Genomic DNA, 25,548 nt, shown 5'->3' with positions numbered 1-25,548 from the left:
AAAACCGGGCCCCTTAATTAACATCCTCCTGATTGGCGAGCACACGCAGAAAGTGGGCATCCTTAACCGCCATTCCCGCTGTTTCAAGTACTTTTTTTGGGAGGGGAGGTTAATTTACCTAGCTTGGACTTTTTTTAGTTTCATGGGTGGGGACCGTTGGAATTTTTTTGCGGGTTCAGGTACTCCTTATAAGATTTTTTATGCGGTGATACTCATGGATTACTACGCCGGAAATGTGTTTGCATGGACTCCATAGAGGTACAGTTGTTTTCCTTATTGATTGGACTACTCTGCGCTATGCTTGTAGTCGCTGTCTATTATCCGAAAGATACTTCGAGATGGTCACTCGAATGTCGAGATCCTGGAAGAGATTTGCCAGCAGTGACGTCATTTACTACAGTCCCTCTCTTGTGCATAGCATCTCTTCATGCCAAATGTTAGACAAGATGACTAGCTATCCTTACAGTGCTGTAGAAGTGACAGTAGAGTAGTCTCCTACCTTTTCATTCAATCTCAGTGTGAGGTTGTATTTCTCGAGGTAATAGGAGAAGACCAGACCAAGTCCTGTCGACATAAGTACTCGAGTAGCCGAAGAATAACCTCTGAAGCTATATTCTGTGGGCAGCAGGGACTGGCTACTATTGCGTGTCTGGCTCCCTCTAAACAGTCGAAACTACTACCAAGAGAAGCATAGATGATGATATCCAGACGCATAAACATCTCATTCAAAACTCTCCAGACCTCAAACCAGATCAAATCTGAGAATATCAAATTCATAAATCAGTAGCCGCCGATGCTCACAGCATCCGAGGGGAATAAATTAACTAGAAGCACACACACACACACACACACACCCCCCCACAAAACAGCAACACCAATTCCATATCAGAAACACAGATGATATGAAGGTATGACAACAGAAGAGATCAAGAAAAAAAAAAAAACTTTTGGCACGCGCGGATTGACCATGACCCTCAAAATCAATCCGACATGGCCAGTATCATGCCTGCATAGTCGTGACGTGCGTTTCAGCCAGAATATTATGATAAAAAAAACAAAAGAAAAAAAAAGACAAAAAAAACTTTTCCCCCGAGGTGAGTTGAAAGCGGCGACGCCCTCAAATCTTCATTCCTCTTGTTTGTGGCTTTCCCATTAAGGTTAGATCTTCTGTCTTTCTCTCTTTTTTTGAATGTCTCTTCCCCCAAGAGACATTGATAAGGGAAAACCCAGGCCAGTTCGCCGGTGATGCATGAATGCAGGGAAAAAAAAAATCGGTAAGTAGATAAGACAACAAAATGCACGCCAACAGGCAGGATTGCAGTGCGGTGAGTAGGGTGTTGTATGTGTCTGTCGTGAGCGAGGGATTTAGGATTTCGAAAGAAAGTCCGACCGGTCAAAGCCCCGGAGGTTGGGTTCAGGCAGGCCATCCATCAACCGATGGGATGTAATGTAACCTCCCCTTATCGCAAACCAATCGCGCCATCGATCAGGTGACGGGCCAAGCCAGACTCACCGACACCGGCGCACGTGCCCGCCGGCTCAAACTGGACGGGACTAGGCATGATCTTCCCACCATTACAGCATCCAGTCCAATCCGTTGGCCTCCTCCTCCACCGGAAAGACCTCGCGCGCATATTCCTCCATATCGCGCCACCCCTGCCATAAATGCCGGGCCTCGTCGGTCACACGAAGCGAAATCACCCCTCCGGGACCCTGCATCATTCCCGCGCCTGCGCCTTTGCCATTGGCGGGCCCCAGTCCCTTGGGGGATCCGGCGGCCGGACGGGAGAACTCGGGCTGTGGGAAGTAAGGCGCGTCGCACTGTCCGAACACCACTTCAAGCGCCTCCAGCTGTTCTCGATAACCCGGCGGAATGTTGACTTTCACTTCGACCTTGGGGACGCGCAGGTAGCGACAGGGGCGGCCGAGCGCGCGCTCGAAGGCAGCGCAAACTTGATTGGGAGAAAGAGTCTCGAATGTGAGCGCGATACTGTGGGTCGTTAGTACCGTCTCCCCATCACAAACAAACAGCAAGTCAAACCTACCGATGTCCGTTCCACTTCTTCGGCCCATCCTTGAAAATCTGCAGCAACGCGGGTCCCACATCATGTTCCGAGTCCAGCCAGGGCAGCGGAATGTCTGGGTCAAAGGGCGCATGCCACTCGAAACTTCCATCCGGCATGAGCTCCATTTGGAAGAGGGGATAGGGTAGACTCGTGAAATTGTTATTGTAAATACCGGCGTAGACAAAGGTTGAAGGGAGGCCCAATTGACGGATGTAGTTCTCGACGGTGAATTTGGGGGCCCAGAGCGGTACCGGAGGCCAGGGCCCATGTACCGAGTGATCTGGCATACTGCTGTAGACGTAGTGTTGGATGGTTCCGGCTCGTTTGGCGGCGTCGGCGAGGTCGCGGCCGATTGCGACTTCATCGCCTGATTGTGAGGTAGTGTTGATAAATGCAATGTTGGCGCCCTCGAATAGTGCGTCCATTAGGGGAGTGTTGCCCAGCAGCGGGCCTTGGAATAGAGTGACATTCGGAAGCTCCTGCAGCTCCTCTGCGACGAAGCCCTTGAGAGAATGGATCTGAGCGCGCACATGGTGTCCGACGGCCGAGGCAACGCGTATTAAAGACGCAGCCTGGCGACCCGTCGCGTTTACCACAGCGATAGTCTTCTTTTGTTGTGTCATGGGGAAGAGGGGGAGGGGGGGAGGAGGAGGAGGGGAAGAGGAAAATGTGGAGGGCGGCGGAAAGAATAAAAAAGCCTCCGACAGGCTGCGGGAGGAAAGAAGAGGATGCGGGGTAAAAGAGGAACACGAGGGAGGAAAATCAATGGTAGAAGTAGAAGCTCAAGGTCAGTGAAGTAGTAACAGTACTTGATCGGTGAGCAGGCCAATGCAAGTAAATGTAGTTCCCTTCGATCCGAGACAAGGTCAGGTGGTATGCCACCAACACAGCGCACGTTGTGACTAGTGCAGCAAAGTAGCGGTGGTTCAAAGCAGGAGAAACGAACTGCGGCACGGTGGGGTAGAGGAGAAAATGTACGTGGAGATCGTGGTTCACTATTGAACAACTTCTTCAAGGCGATGAGGAGGGGGAATTATTTGTTTATAGCTCAGTGGGCTAGGAGTCCCTGCTGTCGCGACAGATTTGTTCAGTAATGCCGCAATTGAAGAAATCGATGATGCAAGCTTCCTTGAAGATAGCTGCTGCTGCTGTCGCCGCTGCTGATGAAAGGAAGTTGCTTTCCTGGGATGATATCCGTCGGGCAGAATATGAGGAAATCGCCGCGTACTAAAAAGACTCCGCTGCCAGAGAAGTAGAGCCAAAAAAAAAGTAGGGAAAATTAAAAAAAAAAAAAAAAAAATAGAAAAATAAAGTGTTGGAGATGGCGCGGCGGGATTGTCGATAATCGATAATACTCCAACTCCTCAGACCCTCTAAATCGGCGCAGCTGAGACCAAAGTTACTATACACCACACTACTCGCCGAGAGCAGGAAGTTTTGGTTAGTTAATGGGTAACAAAAATGCGCTGTTTTCTGGGCCGTTCAATGCACACAATACGAATGCCCCTTGACCAGGGCAAGGAAATGTGAATAATAAGAATCACCGGATACTCCAAGATGGGCCAGCAATGTGGATTGTGGACCACCCCCGGGAGCCTGGTCTGACGCCAGGTGAGGGAATTGATCTCACTTTGGTGGGCAGTGGGCAGTGGGCACCGATAACGCAAAGCCTCCCCTCCCCTCAAAAAGTCAAGTAATAATAACCAGGTGAAAAATAAGGGGAGAGAAAAATACTAGGCAAAAAATAATAATGATAACAACGGCCGGCAAGGAAAAATTGAGCACCAGACTTACAAGAATTTCCAGTTCTACCAAAGGATTGAAGCCGAAACTGATATCCACAATAGCACCGCACCGCAAAGAAAAAAAAAATCCAGTGTAGCCCGTGGATCAGGCCCAGTGCTTGGTTCCGAGATTCGCACCCACAACCAAGAGGAGACCCTAATCAGCCCTGCTGGCCAGAAACAGTCGATATATGCACGAGGAACGCCTCGAGAGACGCAGCAGGATCTTGCTAAATTCAGGAACAAGAGAGGATGTTATTTCCGGGTACCACACCGCAGGCAAGGGTGGAGAGTAAGTAGCAGGTAGTAGGCAGTAGGTATGAAGGTTTGATGCGGAACGATACTTTATGTATGCTTGGGAAGCTCCCAGGTAGGTTAATGACGGGTGTACTACAGTTCACCAAGAGCAAAGAGGTGGTGGAAAGGCACGCGCTGTCGGCTGTATAAGTAACTGCGGTCTGTGTGTCTTTGCGACACGATGGGGACCTGAGGAGCCAACAAGCAAGAATTGCAGCATCCACCATGTACCCTAGGAGACACAGCCGACTGGTCTGGATTGGGATCGTCTGGGGTTTACCGCGCACTACACACAAGAATGGAGTCGCAAGACTAAACTAGTACACGGCTCTTCAAATGCCTCAATTCGAGCTCTAGAAAGAAAAAAAAAAAAGGACTGTTGCAGAAATGACGGAGGCAGAGCTTCTACGCCTCGTCCCGTGATGGGAGTCTGATCCGATGTGGTTTCCGAGGTGGTTTATATCGAGTAATGACAATCAGTCATAAAATGCGCCATGTCAGGCGGCTTGAAAACTCTGGATGAAATATCCTTTTCCAGGGTAGAGGAGATTTGGTCATTCGTGCTCTCTGCTTTTCTGTATGGCTGGTCAGTGTATAAGATCTTTGATTGATGATTCTAGTTTCTTCGAGGCTTTCTGTCTGTCGGCCATCTCCATCTATATCACACCTTCCCTGGCCTCGTTCTAGTGTCTACGCCCTTTTTTAATTCCCGGGGATGGCCGTCACCGTCGGCAGATCAGGCAAGTCTACGAGATCGCCATTATCAACTTAGCCCTGACAGTAGTCGTAGTAGTTCAGGGCCTGGAAGGGCGAATTCGCCAGAAACATCCATCCACCAGCTCGCTCTGGCGTGGCCGGTGACTGGGTTTACTTTTACGTAACTCGGGATGCAGTTCAAGCGTAGTCGGAAGGCGAACTTCGAGAGATTCGTCCCCCATGATGGCCGAATGATGGCATCATGAGAGCAGTGGAAGGAAGAAGCCAGGAATTACGGCATTCTCTGGAGAGGTGATGTTATGGTTGATGTTGTTGTTGTTTCCCCCTTCCCCCCGGACTGTACGCTGAAGAGGCAAGCATTTCCGAACTCGATTCTAGAGATCAGGTGGATTACCCCCCTGTCGCGTATGACATAAGGGCCAGGAGGTGTACCTGTCGAGCATGAAGAGGAGTTAATCTAACAAAGGTATCAACGCGATGATCAAGGCTGATGGAAAGCCATGAGGGGGGAAGAATAAAAAATCCAGAATAAAATGCATTTGATTGACAAAAAGTAAGAACAATTAAAATGTCCCTCCCAAAGGCGATCCGATCCCGGCAGTGGCAGGCCAATGAGGGAGCGAGCCTTGGGCAGAGCGGGGAAGAAAAGCAGCACAACTTCACCACGCGGATCGCCCTTGGGCCACCACCAAACCATCCCAATTCCATCACCGCCTACGCTAACTGGCGACTACCCTGAGAACTATATCGAAACTGTCAGGCAGACAGTAGCCGTTCATCCTTATCACGTCCAGAGGCTGTGGGAGGACTCTGAAGAAACTTGACAGGGCCGCCGTTAATCAGAGCACTAGGTACTGTATCTACGGCGCATGTTTGTCAAAACCGAGTCGCAGCCGAGAAGCTGAGAGACATAGCGAATGCCCCGTCGGCCATCAACCTGCCCACGTTCTGCTCCAGTCTCCAGACCCATATCCATCGCCGATGGATTCCCCCTCACGCCGGCCAATCCGTGCGCCGCACATTCTCACGCGTCCCTGCCAACTTGCCAAGACTGGGTACGGTGCTCGGATGAAGCGGATCGTCACTTATCCCTGATCACGATCACCAGGAGTTGAAGATTTTTTCTAGCTGCTAAATGGATGGGTACTATAGTCGGAGTTTTCAGAGCTAGCGGAACCCGTTGGGGAGAAGTGAACAAAGGCGCCGGTTGTCCGTGTCAGTGTCGGTGTCCTCCGTATCATCATCCCTACGTGTACCCATGATTCCACGATCTGAAAACCGCGGGGAATTCCCCAGAATCAAAACCTCCGGACAATCCGCCCCGTTAGACCGAGGTGGCGGGGTCAGCTGTAGCGGTTCTTTTCACCTTTTCTAGGGGAGGAAGAGAAAGAAACCACGATTGCTTATCTGATGACTCATACCAATGGAGAGTCTCTTGCACAATCCGTTGAACCCCAATAAAGCTAAAACAGCGAAAAAGCCATCGCGCACTGCAAGTGTAGTTAGACTTACCCCGTAAGTGGCAGTAATCGCGCAATAGGAAGCGGGGTATCGTGGACTGGCCGCTGGCCTACCGGGCAAGGGCAACTTTTGCGATGTTCTAGTGTAGTAAATACAGGGCTGGGCTGGGGCTGGACTGGGAGACTAAATGCTGTCATGGTGCATTTGCTCCATCCAGTCCCATTCTCCGGTGAGAGGGTGCGTGCATGACCCCGGTTCTTTCAAAGCCCGTGCTAATTTTTTGGGGTTGATGTCTCCGCGGGCAATTTTGAGGCGGCTTCTCTTGAGTCTTGAGGCATTATCACTCCCGTGACCTGCCTAATCGGTCTACCTTAATGTCGGACTGTCCGCTCGGAACCGCGGACCGCTCCGAGGATAGCACGTTTTGTGTTTGTTGACTGACTGTCTGACTGACTGTCTGACTTACTGTCTGGTTGTCTTGTGTGTGTACGGGCGGTCGGTCCAGCCCGTTGCGAGTTGGGTCAGGATCTCGCCACCGGTCGTGACACATTTTGAGATCTAATCCATATGTTAGTTATCAGATGCGCTGAGAATGAGGTGATTTCTTTGCGGGGCTCTGTTAGGTCCAGCCGTTGTTAATTGCTTGGTGTCCCTGTGGTTCGAAGGAGACAACGAGGTGGTCACTCGAGATCTTGCATCCCGCTCTGCTGCTTTCTTGCGATAGATGCAGGGGCTGCAGATGTGAACAAGCTTTCTCCTCTTCCCTTTCTCCTTTCTCCTTTCTCCTTACCCTCTTCCTTCTTTTTATAGCTTTGAGTCTGGGTTTTTTACTGTCGCTGCCGCCATGTGTTCAACTGGAGGGCTTGGCTGTTGGCAGATGTGTTTTTGATCAGTCCGTGGGTCTCTATTTGCGTGGGGGGCCGTAGCAAGTCAGGTATATGAGATGCGTATGGGTCAGGATGATTGGGATTGAAGAGAAGAACCATGCTGCGATGGACGCGACGCTCGAAACTGGTGAATGAGTGGACAAGGATTCACGGACTGAATCCGTGTGGACTATGACGACCCGGTAGCAATGAAAGGGCCCAGAGCCATTCAGAAGATGATTCGGTGGTGGTAACAACTCAACAGATGCGAGCAATCGCTGAGAAACCTAGAGGATCCATCGAGGATGACTATGAAAAGATTGTCTTCCGAGCAAGACAAGTAGGTACACCTCGGGTAAGAAGGATAGATTGCTGGACTAGCCACTTCATAAACAGGTCCTTTGGAAACAATCATGGATCAATACCACACCGACTACTAAACACCTCTCCGCGCTAGTGGTCATAAAGGCTTCTATGGAGACTTGGATAGTTGTCGTAAACCAAAAGAATCATTAAAGGTCAATCATAAATACAGCGCTCGTACATATGCCATAATCTATAGTCAGATAAAAAAAAAACACATCAAGCCCTAGAAAGTGAAAACAACCGTGCTGGTTCAAGCCCAGTTAGGAAGACGCCATCTAGAAACGCCAGCCCCCAAAGCACCGTCTAATTGCTGTCCAAGACAACGACCTCGGCTTCCGCCTCTCCGACGCTCTCCACGCTGAGCACATCTCCGGCGTTCACTCCTGTGATGAAAGCGCCGTCGCCCTCTTCCAAAATCGCATTGTCGCGGAAGTCAAGTCTGATCTTTGCCTTGCCGCCCTTGGTCATGGGGAGGTGGATGTAGACATTGCGCTTCCTCTTCTGGGTGACCGCATCGCCAGCGCCAACCGTCCACTGGAATGTCTTCTCGGGCTCGATGATGCCTGCCCCCATCACGAAGTCCGCATGGATGGGGATCGTCTCGGGGATCTTCGGGACGGCCGCCTCCTCTTCCGCAGCGGTAGCATCGGGACCCGCCGCGAGCGGCGACAGGATATGCACGAACCCCTGACGCTTGGCCGCCTCATCGAACGTTCTCGTGTGGTAGTTTGGCTTGAGTCCATACTTCCATGGGAGAGCCCAGATTTGAAGGAAGTGGACTGGCTTGTTGGACTCGTTCTGTTCGGAATGCGCGATGCCTGTTTTGTCGTTCTGGTTAGCTTGTCACAGGATAATCTGTGTGAAGGGGACCAATTACGTACCTGTGCCACCGGTCGTGAACTGTACATCACCCCGCTTCATCCGGTAGAATTGCTTGCCCTGTGCACCTTCGGCGCCCTTCTTGATCATGCTGTCGCGGTGGGTCAGCTCGCCGCTGAGGATGTAGCTGAAGATCTCGGCATCGCGGTGAGGGTGGGTCGGGAATCCATTGCGGGCCGCGACACGGTCCTCGTTGAGCACGCGCAGACTGCCGAACTGGTTGAACTTGTGGTCGTAGTAGTTGGCGAAGCTGAATGTGTGGAAGGTCTTCAGCCAGCCGCCGTGTTCGGCGTAGCCGCGCTCGCTGGAGCGGCGGGCCACGATGGAAGCGTGAGCGAGAGGCTTGGACATTTCGATGGAAATGTTGTTCGAGAAGATGGCTTTGGTGATGAAGAAGATGAGAGGAGTGAGGATGATCAGTGAGTAGAGTAGTGTTGAGAATGGATTGAGTGCGATATGCATTTTCAGGAACTATTCCCTCTGTCGCTGCGATCGATGATCGGCTTTATAGTTTTAGTGGGCTGCAAGGTCCAGGCGGGGCGGAGATCCGTCAGTAAGCATGGGGTAAGACTGACTAAGGGCCCCTGGGAATCTTTCTCCTTCCCACTGCAATGCTGATGGAAGAATCACGTCCATTTGCGCACTGTGAGTGGTTGGATAAATTGTGTTTCATTGAGTAAGAAGATTCTAGCCTCTGAGCTGTCAAATCCTTCCTCGTGTTATAGAGTGGTTGATAAGTTCTGGGTAATTATGCTGACGGACATCTTCTCTAATCCACGATTTGTCAATCATCCGTAAGATCTTTGATGGAACGGCAAGCTGTATGATTGGTTGGACAAATTTAGCCACTGTCATCATGGATGACATAATCAGCAACCGTTTTCAATCACGAACGTTGACAACTTAGCTATAACTTCAGAATCTTGTCCCTTGATTTGGTACCTGGAGTCTTGCTGAAGAGGTTTTTTGTTTGGTGATAATATGTACCTGGGTCTGTTCAAGTTGCCGCTTGGCCAACGAACCTGACCCTGTCGACTTCATTGAAGCTCTGCTTAAAGACATGAGGTCGCATCTAACCTTGAGTGGTTATTACCTCGCAAATGTTGTTCTCAAATTACACTTCGAAGAAAAAGCTCGCTGAGAGTCTGCATCGCCCCTTCTATCTTGAATGGTTCATGTATTACCTAGTTCTTTGCTTCCAGCTTCAAATTATTATGAGATCTCGGTCTCATTGCAGGCTGTATTGTAACACTCCAAAGATATTCACTTCATTTTGTCCCAAGTATGAGTACTTGTGGAAGAAGTCAGAACTTAAATGCACCAAGGTATCGGGGATTATTAGAGGGCATTACGCAATGTATCTAGACGGGCTCATCGAGGCCTTACGTGCAAACTGATTAGATGCTTGCGTTCAGTTTTTTTGCTTGAGACTACTTACAATGTATCAGTGAATACATACTTAAGTTGAGACAGCTGCCTACCTGCATCAATCACAAGGGGTGGCTTTGACTCCTGAAATGTGTTACTATACAGCATACTTCTCTTCTTTCCCTACTTCTCTCCCTACTTCTCTCCCTACGTCTCTCACCTTATATCTTACCTTCTCGCACTACCTCTTCATCTTCTAGTCATCTCTTCAATAATTCACCAACTGCTTGAATATCCAGCGTATGTAGGGCGTGTGCTCACAGCAGACAAAGATATTAAGTCAACTGGCTATCAAGTACAAATGTCGACCTTAACAGATTAACCAACACCGCAGACTGCAACGAAGGACTCCTTTGCAAAATCGTTAGTGAGCCAGCCCTTCGCAATAAGACATACTGACCTAGCCCCCCTTAGGGTACTTCCACTATACCACGGACCTCAAGTCACTATCCGTATCGGGTCCGGTGGTCCGACTTACTCATTGTCTAAGGACCTTCTGTGCAAGAAATCCACATACTTTTCGAAGATGTTTGAGGGACAGTTCAAGGAAGGAAAGAGTATGTCGGCAGTCTTAGGAGACGATATCGTCTCCGAAGAGAGCTTTGAGCTGTTTATCGAGTGGCTGTACACCGGACAATTCAAACTGCTGCAACAAACCCGCAGTGACCAGATTTCCTGCCTCATCGAAGTTGCCCGCTTCGCCGATATGAGTGATATCACCGACCTGACATACGCCATGGTTATGAGCATCAAGCAAGTACTTATGGAGGACCCAGACTGGAAGCAAAGCCGCGACTCATGGTCTGCTTCTCCAAAGTCTGCGTTGATGTTAAAGCATGTCAAAACAGAACATCTCAAATCAGTGGATAAACTCCCTACAGGAAACCCAGTGCGTCGGGTTCTCGTCCTCGCATCCGTGGAACCATATTTGATCGCCGACGACTTCAAGTTCCTTAAGGACATTGTGCTCTGTCCGAGGTTCACATACGATCTTCTTGTAGAAACACGAAGAATCTTGCAAGAAGCAGGTATTCGACACAAGTGTCCGCTCTCGCAGGATCCCCTAGCACATACAAAACTGTCGCCAAGTCATTAGATGCACGCTGTGCAACACACTTACTTCTTCCAAAAACCTCAAACGGGGATGAACTACTCACTTGCGGATGTGTCATATGGGAGCGTGGATTTGTTCTTTGGCATGGAGAGGGGAGAGGCATAAGTGACTTTGACTGTATAGTAGTACCGCCACAGATGGCAGGATGGAATGCGCGGGATACTTTCAATAATTCAGGAAATAGGACGATAAGGCGGGGGACTAGTCATTGCTCATTCTTCTGACATGGTGGTGTCAACTTTCGCCTGTCTTTCTGACTGCTTCTGCTCCCGTGTAGGTAACTTATTTTATAAGCTGAGACTCCAACTCTGTCTTCCGTCAACTGATTCTGGAGTCCTACTAGTCCTCACCAGAGCAGGCGAACGAAGGCACCCATGATAGTAATTTCGGAAGGCATGGCTCCCCTAGACGTAGTTTACACGCCATCTGACGGACCACGCTGCTAAAGCATCTGCAATAGATATCTTAGAACTACGATCCTCCACGCGCAGCGTCAAGTACGTACGAAGCAATCCACAAAGCTCCAATCCAACGCCACACCCAATGCCAGTCCCCAAGAAGCTCACGGCCGTCCACAGCATCTTCCCAACCCACAATCCACAGCGCAATCCCATGACCCATCGAAATGACATCCAATGGTCTATGCATCCGCAACTCCAACCATCCACATCTGTCACCCTTCAACGCAAAGCACAAAACCATTTAAACACAGTCTCACCTCCCCACTACACCATCACAACCCCCCAAAACCAGCTATAGGCAAAGACACAGAGCCACAATGCAATCCCATCTCGCCGAGGTCCCTCGCAAAAGCCTACCACAAACACCCTCCCGAATTCCTCTCACTGACCACGCCCAACTCTCCAAATCTTTCTATCCTCACCGACAACCAGCATACTAAGAACGCCACGCCCCTCCAACACCACGTACCTCCCTCCCCAACAACAGCAGCATGACCAAACCCCACCCCATCTCAAGAGACGGTGAAGCTCAAATTCCCCCCTATCCCTCTCCTCAACTCAGAAAGACATACCCGATAGGTGCAAGCCGTGAAAAGCCGAGTAATCCAGACTTTAGTGGCGTAGGGGCTAGAAGGGTCCGGAGCCTTCGGCGCCTGGGAGCTGTCCCACCCAACTACCGTGCGGAACGGTCACATGTACAGCAGAAAAAAAAAAAAAAATAGCTTGGCTTAGCTTGCTGCCCTGCCTGCCCCATGACAGGTCTAGTCAGTAAGAAAACTTTTTTTTCTTGCTGGGTTGTTGTTATTGTTAGGAATTAGTAGTTGGTGGCCCGCTGTTGTCATAAAGCTTTATCTGTACAGCGAGTTATAAAAGCCGAGGGGTCTGCCACAGTGAGTCTGCGGGTTTCAGGTTCGAATTCACATTGTTTTCTTCTCGGGTTCCGGTCCGGTCCATGGGTTGAGGTCTCCGACCTACCAAATAAGCTGCATACAGGACTATGATCTCACTAACAACAGTTCTAGTTGTTAACTACTGAACACTGCAGCGAGCGCAACAGACTTTGAAGATTTTTTTTTGTTTTTTTTTTTTTTTTTTGAATCTGATTGTCTATAAATCGACTATCATCACCATGGGTATCGATCGGTATCGTCTATGTACAGCTTTATTTCTTTCTTTGATTTTTTTTGGTTCGTCGTTTGAGGTGGATATCCCCTTTGCTTGAGGAAGGGAGGATGTTAAGGTGGTCAGGTCACCTGGAATCTAGTCTTTTTCGGACTACCTCCAGACGGGTCCAGGTCATATGCAAAATGGCTGAATAACCAAATGGCGGGATGGGGCCAGCGGGAAAACGCTCGGATCAACGCTAATCATGAATCGGAAAATGGGTGCTGGCATGATGGGTGATGTAAACTCGGAAGCAGGAAGCAAAAGGTAAGGTAAGGTAAGGTAAGGGCGATGACAGCTCATGCTTAGTGTGCGTGGCCGGTGGTGGTGGTGGTGGTGGTGGTGGTGGCGTCCTCGACACAACTTTGGCTACCACGGAAGGATTTGCGACCACGGGCGAACCAGTCAACGAGGATGATGAAGATGATGACGCCGTAGACGGCGGACACATAGTTCATGTCTGTGGTGAGCAGATGGTTAGTGAGTTGGTTGGTGAATGGATGGATGGATGGATGAATGAAGAGCGGAAGGAGGATGCGAGGTAACTTACTTCCAGTGTTAACCGGCATGGTGGCAGGGAAGGAGTACATGACCAGACAGAACAGGGTCCAGGCCAACGTGATGTAGTTGGCGGCCAACCCCCACTTGCCCAACCAGAAGGGACCGTGCTTGATGTTGTCGCGACCGCGGTACAGCATGCAGATCACAGGCACCGAGTACGAGATGTACAGCAGCGCGATACAGGCGGTGACCATACTGTTGAACGCAGTGGAGGAGCCGAGGTAGAGCAGACCCAACAGCGCGACAATCAGCGAGCTCGCAAAGTGCGACCACATGGGCACGTCCAGCTTCGTGTTGACAGTCGACAGCCACTGGTGACAGGGCACACCGCGATCGCGCGCGAACGCCCATGCCAGCCGCGACTGCCAGGTGTGGCAGGCAATGAGGCACCCCATACCCGTGACGATCAGCAGAGTCTCCAGCACTATGGCGCCCGCCTTGTTGCTCAACGCCTGGTAGTACAACTCCAAAATGGGGACACCCGTGGACGAGTTGAGCAGCGCGTCCAGGTCCTGGATGCTGAAGAACATGGCCACGCAGTAGAACCACGAGGTCACAAAACCAATGCCCACCGTGGCCATGATGGCGATCGGGATGTTGCGTTCCGGCTGCGGCACTTCCTCCGCCAGGTGCGTCGCCGAGTCCAGACACGCGAAGATCCAGTTGGGGTTGATCAAGCCGACAATGAACGCGATCCCGTCCGACTTCCACCCGGTCGAGTTGACGAAGTGGCCAAAGACGAACGAGGCGCTGGCGTGAGGTTTGGCGCACGCGGGTACGGTCACCAAAATCACGAAGAACGAGAGCAGCGAGATGTACAACGTGGCCTTGGCGACCGCAGGGAGGAATTTACCCCAGCAGTTGAACAAATAGCAGAAGAGGTTGATGAGCTGATACGCTACAACGGTGTGCCAAGGTTTAGGAACACTATCATCGAAGTCAGCACTACAAAGAAGGCAACCGGTTGGGAGAGACAAGCATACAATGAGGGATGGCCCAGCTCCCACATGCCCACCACACCAGATCCCAGACTGAGGGCCACACTGGCACTCGCGAAGATGGCACCCGCATAGCCGAACCAGCCGGTCACGTAGGATGCGAAACGAGCGTACTTCTTAGGAGCCAGTTGATCAGCCCAGAAGTACTGCCCACCCGCGTTGGGCATAGCACTGGCCAATTCCGAAAGGGAAGATCCCACACAGCACGAGATGAAGGTGATCCACAACAGGCCGTAGATGATGATGACCGTGCCTCCGGAACTGATACCCGTAATCAACGACGCAGATATACCGAACCACGAGTTGGACATGCAGAATGCGATTCCGACCAGGGAGAGCACCGAGAAATTGCGCTGCAAGTCCTGGGTGTAGCCCATCTCGGCCAGCTTGAGAGCGTCCGCATCTTCGGATCCGGACGCAGACTCACTGCTAGGCATCACCTGCCCGGTGCTGGGCTTCTTCTCTAAATCGAGGTTGCTCATTGTACCAGACACTTGAAGCAATTGAAATCAGCGTAGAATATCAGGCACGTGGTGTTTGTCGCAAAGGGCAATCGCTCGAGGGGCCGGTCAATGGTTGCCGTAGCCGCAAGATGATCGCGTGGGAATAAAGGTCCTAAAAGGAGGCTTTGATGAAGATTCACTTCTTCAAAACCACTGTTGCATGGGGCTTGTGAATTTCCGATAAGAGCTCGGCCGAGGAGATTGCTGCGGGTGGCAAAGATTCCGTTTGTTCAAAACAGTCGCGAATGGGGTGTCGAAACCGGGGGGGGCGAGACCGTGGCAAGGGCTGAAATTGAATCTGTCGCAGACGGATTGATTGCTTGATGATGGGACTCTGGTTGACGATACGGCGATACAACAAGGGAAGTTTTACAGAATTCAATCTGCGTTTTGGGTTGCGTGGTTCTCTCAAGCTATCAACAACAAAAGCGGGATGGTGGTGGTGGTGGTGGTGGTAGTGGTGGAGGAGAAGCAGAGAGCCAAGCCAGCGTGGAGTATCAATGCCCAGACCGTTGCTGCATAGGAAAGGGTAGTTGCAGGAAGAGGGATCCAGACGAGGTTTAAAGGTAGGGATAACGGAGAACGGGATCAAAGGGAGAAAAGGATAAGGATAAGAGGATGGGTAAAAATAAGTAAAAAGAAGGGTCAAGGTATGAAGGCCGACGAAAGCCGTCAGGATATGGGATACAGTTGACTATTTAAGATCTTTGGGCGAGTTTATTTTTTTCCCTGTTTTTTTTACTCTATTTTTCCCTTTCTACGACCCCATCTTAGGTTGGCTCTTTGCATGGTTGTTGCGAGTCTGACGGAGGCTCCACCAGTCTCAATCGATGGGATGGGATGGGCGAAAGAAGGTACCCCATGCTCTCGTGCCCTCCCTCCTTCTCTGCCAATTTCTACGGGGGAGAGACCTATCATGGATCCAATTATCCGGTTGGAATTCTGCGGGTTCATCTCGACTCTATCCACTTTACTTCGCTTCTGGACGTTCTGTTTTTCCTCCCCTTTCGTCATAGGTGAGGGTCTGGATGGGTTACACGTAGGTTTGGTCGACCATAGAAAAGTCCCTCAAGTAACCACACCAGGTCTGAAAGGTGTGAAAGGCCGAAAAGGTACAGCCCACTACGTAGGGTGCTCGGAAGAACTTCTGTGGCGGTGATTCTTTTGATTCCGGTGGACAAGGGCTTGATTGCCTGGGAAGTCCCCAGGGATGGCTGAGCGATGTCGTTGGCCGCGTGCAGATACAAAGAGTGGCGGTCTCCCCACTTGGTCAGTTTTGGTGCCGACGACAGAATTTTAACTTGTCCACACCGGGTTTAGCCCGCTTCTACCGTGCAGTGCAGGTGCAGGTGCGTGTGAAGTTTCCACTTTGCCCTATTTTCTTATGCTTCCTGGTCTGTCGTCATACCGCAGATGCAGTCAGGATGCATTTGCACGTTCGGCCCCAACAATATCAGATGCTGATTATCGCACTATCACTGCCTAATCCTGTTGGTGCATTGGTGCCAAAACCGGCCCGAGTGAGAGGGAAAAAAAAATATTCTAACCTCCAGCAGATATGCCGATGATCGCTGATAACAGCATCTATCGTATCACATGACCTTCTTATAGACATAACGTACTCTATGTACCTGCACAACCCTTTTACTAAGTTACCCTCCTACCAACAACGTCATCCTCCGCATCTGCCAGCGGGAATAGGCAGACCTCAGACTCGGAAAGAGGCAGAGCAGCCGCACTACGACGTTTAGAGCGACTGAGACAGGAATTTACCGGTCTTTCTGATCCGAACCATCTCCAGCTTTTTTTTCTGCTTCAGTGATCCTCGTTGGTCAGCCCGATGGACCTTAGCCCAGTTGGACACCCGCGCAACGGTGGATCTCATTTCAACATCCGCTTTTCATTCGCACACGAAACTCGGAAAGGGTGAGATGCTAAGAAACACTTGACTAACGCTTTTTCACCGGTCCGCCTTTCGGAATCGAGGCATTGTTATCTTGTCTGTCTGGTCTGGTTCTGCCTACAATATTGATTGTCCTTCTCAGTCAGGGCAGCTCTATCCAGAGTGTCTTCCAGAAGAGATGCTCACTCCCTGCACGAGGACTTCTTTGCCATGTATGGTTATGGACAACAGAAGGCACTGCCCTCGAACTCTCGAATCGATATCAACATCCGGAACCTCCCCGCGCGCCCCAAGGGCAACCTTAGTCCCGTGTCGTCTTTCCTTAGACCAGTCTCTAACCTGCTTGAGGCAGCAATCATCTTTGCCCGTCTCTCGCAAAACAGTAAAATCAATTAGTTCTCTCGGGGGTTTCCGCTGTCCCTGCGTGGAAAATCGCTAGCCGATCATGGTTGTTCGAAGCACCGGTGCACACCCAGGCGCCATTTAGTGCAGTTTCAACTTTTTCTCACCGCAGTTGCTACTGACGTACGTCCTTGAATTGGATCCGAAGACGTTCTACGAGCACTCACTTTACCACAAAACCAAAGGAGTAAAGAAAACTCAATCTGCTCCCTTGCCGCGTCGTGGACGGGAAAGAATCTCGATAAAATCTCCCCGCCCGCGCCCCCAAACGACAAACGAAACCCATGGCTTGATCTAGCATCACCCTGGCGCGTTTTAGCATCCCGCCACAAAGAAGACAAAAAGCCGGGGCCGTAGGATATCCATTCCCCTCCTGGGGTATGGCGCCGAGATAAACCAATTAGACTCGAAGGCTTGTCGTCTTCTGCCGGATGGAGTAAGGACGAATTCGTACTAGCTAGTAGTTTGGGTTAATGGGCGTTATTATGAATGGAGCCTTAGGTTGTCTGTGAGGGCACTCCGTAAGTTATCTTCTTAGTTCTTAGTCTAGCAAATGGGGGGAGATTTTTACTCGTTTAGGGGAAGGTTTGCCGGTTTAGTAGGGGCGTGAGTATTCGTGGCTTCGCCTCGGGAGGCCTTTCGGAAGTCACCGTCTTTTCCCGGTCGGTTTTTTTTTGAAGGCATCCACAGCTACCATGGAAGATTCGTAGTATGTGGTGTATGACAGCCCTTTCCGGCAGAACTCATACACACGTGCGTACGTACGTCGCGTGCAGAGAGGATTGGGGGATCCGCTGTACGAAACTTCGGAGCTTAGGAGGTATTCGAAACGAATCAGCTTGCGTAGGCTTTCTTTCGCATGAAGATTGAATGGTAATCGTGTGCTAGCATTGCTGTGGTCCACGGGACTAAGGATAACGTCCGATTGAGCCAAGGTCTGGGGTCTGTCAAATCCAGCAGTGGCACTTGTGGCCGTGAAAGGTCCTTGCGGATCCGGCATCTATAGTATGACATTGACATTGACATCCGATAGTCTATCTATCAATCTGATTAACAGTCGAAACGGGGTTGGCTAGATCCATGATCGCTCGTCCGCGCGGGGGATCACAAACGGGCGATCAAGCACTCCTCATTCGTTGTCGGGGTTCGACCAGGATGCCTTGTCTCCTTTGGATCGTAAGATTCTGGTGGGTTATTGGTTGCGTGATGGTGCTTATCGACGAAGCTTATCTGGCGATGGCGACATTGACAGGGGACGGGGAGGGGAACCGCGTGCGGAGTAGAATGTTATCTTTTGCGGGAGGAGGAGCAAGCTGCGGAAGATACGATTGTTCCTGCACATGCATTGTGGGTTAGACAGGCCGTTGGCGTTTTTTTTGCCTTCTTTGGGTTGCAGAGGCTGGTTTTTGTGACTGGATATGGGTGGGTTGTCCTGGCGGGCGGGTGGTGGCTTGGTGACTGCTGCTGGTGCAGTGCTTGTTCCGTTAGCAGATTACACATTGGGTTTCGGATCTTGTGGGTTTGCCACTTTCTCTGAGATAAGGTATGATGCCTGTGTGATAGAACAGGTCATACTTCAGTATAGTCGTCGAGTCGGGGGAAGTTAGATAATGGATAATTGGTGGATATGTTGCACATGCCTGTCATAATACTATCAGGATGGTGGCCGTGTTTCAGTCTTCTGTCAAGCATTGGGTAGGCTTCGATAGTAGATGTACCAGACCGCAGTATCGATGTTCTTTCAAGCTTGGCTGGTTCGATGTTTTGTGGTGCTTTCTTCAGGTTTATTGCTAGGAGCAGATAGTATGAGTGTAAGTTGCGATGCTGTGTCCGCTTTCGGCAGAAATATATAACGCCTCGACGCAGACACCTCCTCTCTACTACTCCCATCGTTGTTGAACATACTCTCTAAAAATGCAATGGCCGAGCAGCTGCTACACTCATGGTTTACATGAGAAATGTTGAAGTTATCGTTATATTCATGAGAACGATAGCATGATTCAATCAGCACAGGAAGATGGGCTACACCGAGAGATAAGCAGACGGCGGGTGGTTCGTGGATTGTCCTACGCGACAATTTACTTGCGAACAACATTATTTATATCTTGAAACACAATGGCTGGAATAATCAAGCAGTTGTGAATCATATTGAGGCAGCACAGCCATCAACTACAAAACACACAGGGTCTCTCTGCTGCCTCTGACTCTGAGGTCATCGTGTACCTTGATCGACACTGCATCACAACGGCAGGGGGTCCCCAAGCGCGGGTAGCCGATAACTTAACTAGTCAGGCACACCCGACGCGGTCCGATCTTCCCATCCTCCATTGTTCCATGTTTCTAATGCGGTGCGACGCGACGCGACATCCCCTCGCTCATTTGTCCAGCACCTGTTTCATGCTCGGTCTCACGGTCAACATGAATCTATCCCTGTATCAGTCCTGCGTTTGCATCTGATGCCCGACACACTCATTAGAGGTGCCAAGCATCCCTGATGATCCTGACACCGGCCTCATCGGCTTCTAGAATACACCGAACGCGATCAGCTCGGTACAGCAACGCCACATCTCTGTTGACTGCTCCAGCAACCATAGGGTCGCATGCTCAAATACATTGTGGCTTGACTGTGCATCCCACATGTAGAATGCCCGCGAAAGGTCTCGCCCCGATCATGGGCCGCCCTTGAGTGAGATGGATGTTCTGTTCTCCCTTGGCCGGAATTAAGGTTGGGCACACACATCCATGCACATAGCCGGTTTCTTGTTACAATGCAACCTGCAAAAGTGTGCAGCTGACAATGCTCATCGGCATCATGATGCCTGATGACTGGGGAATCAGTAGCCTCTGAAACGTCGAATATCTCCGACCGTGCAGATGATGTGTCTTTTTGCCACCGCGACAAAAGGAAAGGACTTGCGACTGTCGAGTGCCCGGGAAACCGATTCTTCAGCTGCAACAAGGGTCGGGGAATCTGAGAAAGGGTTAACTCTTCCTCAATGCCGACCGAGCATTGCCGTTTGTCTGTTTTCTGTGGAGTACTCCGTGCTTCAGATCCTGTCTTACATCTTGGCTTCGAATCGTGATGGGTGTCGATATCGCCAATGGCAAGATCTGGCGGGCTTTGCTTTACTACATTGAGTTGCAACTTGTAACGTCTATAGGCGGCGAATCTCAGCTGCGCATGATGGAAACACCTTGGCAGTTCATGGTCCGATCTTAATCTCCGCCATCCTTACAAGATCGGGATTTTCATCGTTCTTTTGTCCGTCTAATTTGCCCCCCAGGCAGACAGACGGGCAAGAGATCACTATTTAGCCAGGATGAGAGAGGTCCTGGATTCCTAGCAACCGATCGGCGTGGTATCCCAACATTCCAACCACCCTACCGCATAGGGATCGATCGACAGGGACCACAACACGTTACTGCTCGGGAAACGGAATGCTATACCCAGTTTGAGTTTCTCTTCACTGTTGTCCTCGATACCGGGTCGTATCAAGTCACATCCTGTAGGCACCTGTGGCGCGAGAAGGCTCGAAGCCATCCACTGTAACGGTATGCAAGGGATATTTCCTCTCCTCAGGACAGAACCTCTGAAGTGAAACATGATGTCAATGACTTTCCAGGCCTTTGGTCCCTCTGGATCTGCTTGTGGTGTGGCGGCGACGTGCTTTGTCATTGTTTTGTTATTGTCGCTGTCTTTTTTTATACTAAGCTTTGGCTGTCCACCGTCGGAATCACCGACTGCACGACCACGGAACAACCTCAACGACACCCATACTAACCACGATCAATCAGCTTCTGCCATTGATGGGCGCGACGTCCGATCCTTAGCTCCCGCTGACGCACTCAGTCGATACCACTCTCCTCTTACCTCAACTCACGCCTTCGCGCTTTCGACCCACCACTTACACCGAATAACCAGCGGATGATGCACCAAAATATGAAATTCGATGTTGCTATAGTGACTTGTTTGGCAATATTCACCGATGTTGCGAACGCTTTCTGGCGTCTGCCTTGTCGCGGACGAAGTGGTGTGGCTCGGATTGATCCCATAATGGCACCAGGGATACCATCGGATCATGTACACGCGGTTCATGGATCGGGCGGTCAGTTCTCTTGCATCATCTGTAGCTCATCAGCAGGGTCGCTGAGTTTTCCCGATAGGATTCTCAATGTCCGCCAACGAGGCGAGTCTAAAGCAATCGAGCTGTACTTCGTGCGCAGTGACCCAGGATAAGTCAGCATACTGGGCGCCCGCGTTGTATTTCGTGCATCAAAACGGCGATGCTGAGCTTGTCAACGAAGTAGGCGGAATGCTTGCGTTAGTTGCCTAGATTGCGATTGTTATTGATTTGTGTTGGTGCTGACGAAGACAGCTATTACCTTCTCAATGGCGAAAATGTGACAGCGTTCCCTGAAAACCTCCGCATGATGGCAGGAGATACATACCTGCGCGACTTCCCCTGGCCGATACCGGATCCCCCGCAGTCGGAGTGGTCTGGAAATGATCTAAAACAGGAGGCTCTTCGCCAGAAAGCTGTCGGATTCAACTGTCTAAATTACCAGAAGGATCCCGAACCCTCTCTGGGTCGCCATTTCTTGCCAAACAAGACATATTTGGATGAGCACTGCACGGAAGGCGTTCGCTTTGAATTGATGTTTCCATCCTGCTGGAATGGGAAGGATATCGACACACCGGACCACAAGTCTCACTTGGCTTATCCGTCTCTGGTGATGGACGGGGAATGCCCAAAAGGCTTCGAGCATCGTCTGGTTTCACTATTCTATGAAAGCATCTGGGATACATACGCGTTCAAAAGCCAAAAAGGCAATTTTGTGCTCGCGAATGGAGACCCCACAGGTTACGGCTATCATGGTGATTTTATGTACGGCTGGGATTCGCAAGTGCTCCAGCAGGCGGTGGATACCTGCACAAACATGTCTGGAGAAGTGGCGGACTGCCCCATTTTTAAGCTTCAAAGTGATGAGAAACAGGATGAGTGCCGTTTCTCCGTCCCGGATGCTCTGAAGAATGAAGACGTGAACTACCACAAAGGTGGTCTCCCGAACAATATCGCTATTCAAAGCGGACCTGCATATGCTAGCCCAGTCAGATACATCACCACTACCACCACCACCGCCGCCGCCGGTGGCCACGGGAGACCAACGCCCGTCTACTTGGATGATCTGCCTACTGTGGGAGTTGGTATTGATCTTGGGTTCTTGTCGGCCGGTCTGCATGTGGCCCTGCCTGAACTAACTACTTCGTCCACCACTACGACGGCGAAGACAAGGGAGCCGACTGCTCCCCCGGTTGCAGAGGGTCCTCCTGCCCGTCCGATCACTTCCTCAATCACCAGCACGCGCACGACATTTGCTGCACCTTTCACCGCAGCTACTTCAGTGACTTCTGTCGCGCAACTTCTAATCCCGAGTGCGTCGGTCGTATCGGGATTTCCCAGTGTAACTGTCAAGCCGTCACTCTCAGCTTCCTCGTCGGCATTGACTGTGCTTTCGACTATGGCTACGAAGTCTCCGGTCTTGCTTGCATCAGTTCCAGCTTCTTCATCGGCGGTGTTGGCTAAACCGGTAGTTGCGCCTCTCGCAGTCTCGACTGGTGTAACGCCAGCAATTCCTCAACCTTCACTCGATATGTCTTCAAATCTGACCTCGTCATCTATCGATGCAACATCCTCCTTGATTCCCTCGGCTCCAGTGACATCTTCAAATCTGTTTGCGGTGTCATCTTCAGCTCCGGCATCTCCATCTGCCGCCGTGCAGTCTTCGGTCTCCATTCCTCCGGCATCTAATCAAACTCCTATTGTGGTCACCATTTCTTCGACGTCTTTCGTTTCCCCCACGCCGGCGTCTTTCAATGCTACTCCGAGATCTTCAGTAATGGGCGTTCCTTTCTCATCCGCTGCCTCTGGTGTAGCCTCGTCATCGGCACCTCTCTTCCATACACCGAACACAACCGTGCCAACCACTCAGATCATCATGTCTGCAGCACTTATCGCTTCTCCGACATCTCCATCTACAGACAACATGGTAACACCTTCGACATCGGCCAAATCTTCAGCCACGAGCACCCCATTGATCAAGACTGTCTCGCCGGTGGCCAGCACCTTCGCTGTCGCGGCCAAACCTCCGGTGTTGACCACTCCTTCGTCCACGAGCGCCCCATTAATCAAGACGGCTACTCAAATGTCGAGCGCCTCTGAAATTGCGCCTAAGCCAAGCGTGATTGCTTCTACCAGCAGTCCACCCACCCAGGCTCCCCCCACAGCATCGAGTACCTTTGCGGTAGTCGCTAAGCCCGCGGTGACGCCTTCGCCAGCGACCAGCGTTCCACTCATCAAGTCCACCCTCTCAAGCGCAACTCCACTGGCCAAGCCGAACGTGACCACCCAGACCACCAGTACTGCGTTGATCAAGACTCCCATATCAGCATCGAGCACGCTTGCTATGATCCCCAGACCTGCGGTATCTCCAGAAACAGAACCCTCCGACTCATTGGAATATTCTTTTGCAAGCGCTGACTGGGAAGTGATCACGACGTGGTCGCCGCCCTCGAGCACCTCATCGGCCGAACCGGCCTTGTCCACAACAACCGTCTACGTTGAACAGGAGATCATCGTTCTCGTGGATGATCACGGTGTCCCTATCGAGACGCAGACTGGCTCTTTAGAAACCGCCTCCAAGACGACGTCCAGTGGCGGCGCGACGTCCAGCCGACCCCCTTCGAAGCGCGGTTGGTATCACAACCATGCCCGCAAGCATTACCGCCACGGACACTCCCATTGATTGGAGTTGTCCGCTATGCAGGGGTTTTGTGACTTTGTTTTCTTTCGGATATACTTATTTGCCCTTTCTTCAAATGTCCCTGCGACGGTCCAGGCACCGTCGGATTTACGATGTATATGTTAGATACCTCAGCTTCCCATCCTCGAAGGATCGGCTCCACGATCACTGTCGCTGTCTCTGGAAGAAATGCGAAGTTGAATTCTGTGGAATATATTGAATGAATGAAAGCTGACTGGAGGATATTCCAGTTGCAGTGTAACGTTATCTGCTTCTGCCACGGTACTCTTTGCCTCGCACTGTAACAGCCAAATCTCAACCTACAGGATAAGCCTTAAGTTGAGAAACTATCTCAAACAACATAAAACTACAGACTCATCTAACCACTCGGGCCTGCGCCGCTTATGCGCCCTCCTTAGCAGCCGCCCGTCGCTCAAGTTCTTCTTCAATGGTAAGTATAAGATTATGCCTTCGAAACAAACCCCAGAGAGAGGCAGGAATCCTGACGAGAGCCTTTCCTAGTGATTTGCCCAGTGCAGGCTAGAGCTATTAGTCCTAATAGGCCAGCCAGATGAGAGTTGTTTGTTGGGAGTGTGGCTTACGTTGGGTTTGAGACCGGCATAATAAAAGTTGTTGCCATAGAACCTGTCACCACCATTCATGCGACGCAAATATGTCCAAATCGCCTTGACAGTGGACTCACTCAGGTGGTCGTTGGCCCCCCTAAGTTCAAGCGCTTGGGGTTTGTCGAGATGCAAGTGCGCGTACGTGGACAACGCGTCGTCGTGCTGCTGCTCGATGGCAACATTCCAGATATTACAGATCCGTTGAGCTTCTGCGTTCGAGTCGGTGAGGCTTCTTCTGCTCTCTGAGACCGCAGCACGGCGAAAATTGTAGCCATATTTGAACATTCCTTTCCCCAGCGTGGTCTCGGGTAAATGTACTCCCTCGAGGAACAATCGGTTCGCGTACCTCGGGTAGAACAGGATGTCTCCATAGTCAGTCGTGATGGTGTCCCACGAGGTTCTCACTCCACCGATCTCCAGGGTCGTATTGCCCATCCAGAGTCCGAAAGTAACCTTGGTAATATGGGTGGAGTCCGAATCCAGAAAAATGGCAACATCCCTCGACTCCCGCGCTTTCATCACTAGAAGGGGCTTGGCGTCTTGCTCCTGTTTCCCGAGAGCAACAACGGTGGTCCGATCCAGGTATCCGGTTTCACAGAGGAGCGGCGAATCCGCCTGCGGCGACCGGAACAGCCAAAAACGACCCAGCGCATCCATCGACACCTGGTACCCGTCTCGGCTGAGGGACATGGCGGCCAGCTTCAGCCGTTCGTTCCGGAAGGTAAAGAGATCCTCGATCGTCAAATCGGGGGCCCGGGCTTTGACTTTGGCTTCGGCGCCATTCGTCGCAAGCAAATGAGCGTCCGCGGCCACGAACGAGACGCGCCCGTTCTTCTTGGAGAACTCGATAAACCCCAGAAACCCGGACACCTCTCGAACAGTCGCTGTTACGAAGATCGATTCGGCTGTCTCCTGGCGGGTTTGAGTGAATCCACCATCCAGGCCGAACGATTCGGCAATCGCATCCTTCCTGAAGAAGAAAGTCACCACGCTCGTCAGAATACGTGCAGTGGTTGCCGAGCGTAGGGAGGAAACAAACCAGAATATGTAAAGCTCACGAAATGCATCGTCGTCGGTCCATCCTCGGATCTCGCGCTCATCCGGAATCAAGTGCATGGTCGAGATCCGGTTCCTCGCCCGCGCGGACGTGG

General features: G+C 51.1%; 8 protein-coding genes across 8 annotated transcripts; 3 read left to right on the top strand and 5 right to left on the bottom strand.

The window, feature by feature from the left end:
• Positions 1–908: 908 nt before the first annotated feature.
• Positions 909–1,562, bottom strand: BO82DRAFT_157640 (uncharacterized protein). Its single transcript, XM_025630219.1, has one exon. It carries the CDS (start codon positions 1,425–1,427, stop codon positions 1,041–1,043), a length of 387 nt encoding a protein of 128 aa, XP_025488505.1. The 5' UTR covers positions 1,428–1,562; the 3' UTR covers positions 909–1,040.
• Positions 1,563–1,870: 308 nt separating this feature from the next.
• BO82DRAFT_357396 (NmrA family NAD(P)-binding protein) lies at positions 1,871–2,838 on the bottom strand. The gene has a single exon (XM_025636010.1). It carries the CDS (start codon positions 2,687–2,689, stop codon positions 2,042–2,044), a length of 648 nt encoding a protein of 215 aa, XP_025488504.1. The 5' UTR covers positions 2,690–2,838; the 3' UTR covers positions 1,871–2,041.
• Positions 2,839–3,634: 796 nt separating this feature from the next.
• On the top strand, positions 3,635–4,383 carry BO82DRAFT_367731 (uncharacterized protein; the record flags this gene model as incomplete). The annotated part of the gene is made up of 4 exons (XM_025637090.1): positions 3,635–3,677; positions 3,838–4,142; positions 4,214–4,220; positions 4,256–4,383. The coding sequence occupies 4 exons, from the start codon at positions 3,635–3,637 to the stop codon at positions 4,381–4,383; spliced, it is 483 nt and encodes a 160-aa protein (XP_025488503.1).
• Positions 4,384–7,535: 3,152 nt separating this feature from the next.
• Positions 7,536–9,088, bottom strand: BO82DRAFT_357395 (pirin family protein). The gene is made up of 2 exons (XM_025636009.1): positions 8,439–9,088; positions 7,536–8,375 (listed from the first exon to the last, which is right to left on the bottom strand). Exons 1-2 carry the CDS (start codon positions 8,896–8,898, stop codon positions 7,861–7,863), a joined length of 975 nt encoding a protein of 324 aa, XP_025488502.1. The 5' UTR covers positions 8,899–9,088; the 3' UTR covers positions 7,536–7,860.
• A 1,191-nt stretch (positions 9,089–10,279) lies between these two features.
• Positions 10,280–10,960, top strand: BO82DRAFT_291516 (BTB/POZ domain-containing protein; the record flags this gene model as incomplete). The annotated part of the gene is made up of 1 exon (XM_025631734.1): positions 10,280–10,960. A coding segment is annotated over one exon (681 nt), but the record flags the coding sequence as incomplete, so codon positions are not given.
• Positions 10,961–12,908: 1,948 nt separating this feature from the next.
• Positions 12,909–14,644, bottom strand: BO82DRAFT_377294 (putative choline transport protein Ctr; the record flags this gene model as incomplete). Its single annotated transcript, XM_025637569.1, has 3 exons — positions 12,909–13,063; positions 13,154–14,091; positions 14,148–14,644. 3 exons carry the CDS (start codon positions 14,642–14,644, stop codon positions 12,909–12,911), a joined length of 1,590 nt encoding a protein of 529 aa, XP_025488500.1.
• Positions 14,645–20,891: 6,247 nt separating this feature from the next.
• Positions 20,892–24,031, top strand: BO82DRAFT_435088 (uncharacterized protein). Its single transcript, XM_025641002.1, has 3 exons — positions 20,892–21,076; positions 21,135–21,291; positions 21,347–24,031. The coding sequence occupies exons 1-3, from the start codon at positions 20,896–20,898 to the stop codon at positions 23,772–23,774; spliced, it is 2,766 nt and encodes a 921-aa protein (XP_025488499.1). The 5' UTR covers positions 20,892–20,895; the 3' UTR covers positions 23,775–24,031.
• Positions 24,032–24,517: 486 nt separating this feature from the next.
• Positions 24,518–25,522, bottom strand: BO82DRAFT_317573 (uncharacterized protein; the record flags this gene model as incomplete). Its single annotated transcript, XM_025632614.1, has 2 exons — positions 25,433–25,522; positions 24,518–25,363 (listed from the first exon to the last, which is right to left on the bottom strand). Coding segments are annotated over exons 1-2 (927 nt in total), but the record flags the coding sequence as incomplete, so codon positions are not given.
• Between the last annotated feature and the right edge of the window lie 26 nt (positions 25,523–25,548).

The sequence above is a fragment of the Aspergillus uvarum genome, assembly GCF_003184745.1.
Source record: "Aspergillus uvarum CBS 121591 unplaced genomic scaffold BO82scaffold_57, whole genome shotgun sequence".
Lineage (NCBI taxonomy): Eukaryota > Fungi > Ascomycota > Eurotiomycetes > Eurotiales > Aspergillaceae > Aspergillus > Aspergillus uvarum.
Note: the sequence above shows the minus strand (reverse complement) of the source record. Positions and strands in the feature narration are given on the sequence as shown.

Coding starts and splice junctions, on each gene's coding strand:
- BO82DRAFT_157640 (XM_025630219.1), bottom strand. CDS start 1,427: ATGGCCTGCCTGAACCCAACCTCCGGGGCTTTGACCGGTCGGACTTTC.
- BO82DRAFT_357396 (XM_025636010.1), bottom strand. CDS start 2,689: ATGACACAACAAAAGAAGACTATCGCTGTGGTAAACGCGACGGGTCGC.
- BO82DRAFT_357395 (XM_025636009.1), bottom strand. CDS start 8,898: ATGCATATCGCACTCAATCCATTCTCAACACTACTCTACTCACTGATC. Junction 8,376..8,438: donor GTTCACGACCGGTGGCACAG/GTACGTAATTGG, acceptor ACGACAAAACAG/GCATCGCGCATTCCGAACAG.
- BO82DRAFT_435088 (XM_025641002.1), top strand. CDS start 20,896: ATGATGCACCAAAATATGAAATTCGATGTTGCTATAGTGACTTGTTTG. Junction 21,077..21,134: donor CGCGGTTCATGGATCGGGCG/GTCAGTTCTCTT, acceptor TTTTCCCGATAG/GATTCTCAATGTCCGCCAAC. Junction 21,292..21,346: donor GAAGTAGGCGGAATGCTTGC/GTTAGTTGCCTA, acceptor TGACGAAGACAG/CTATTACCTTCTCAATGGCG.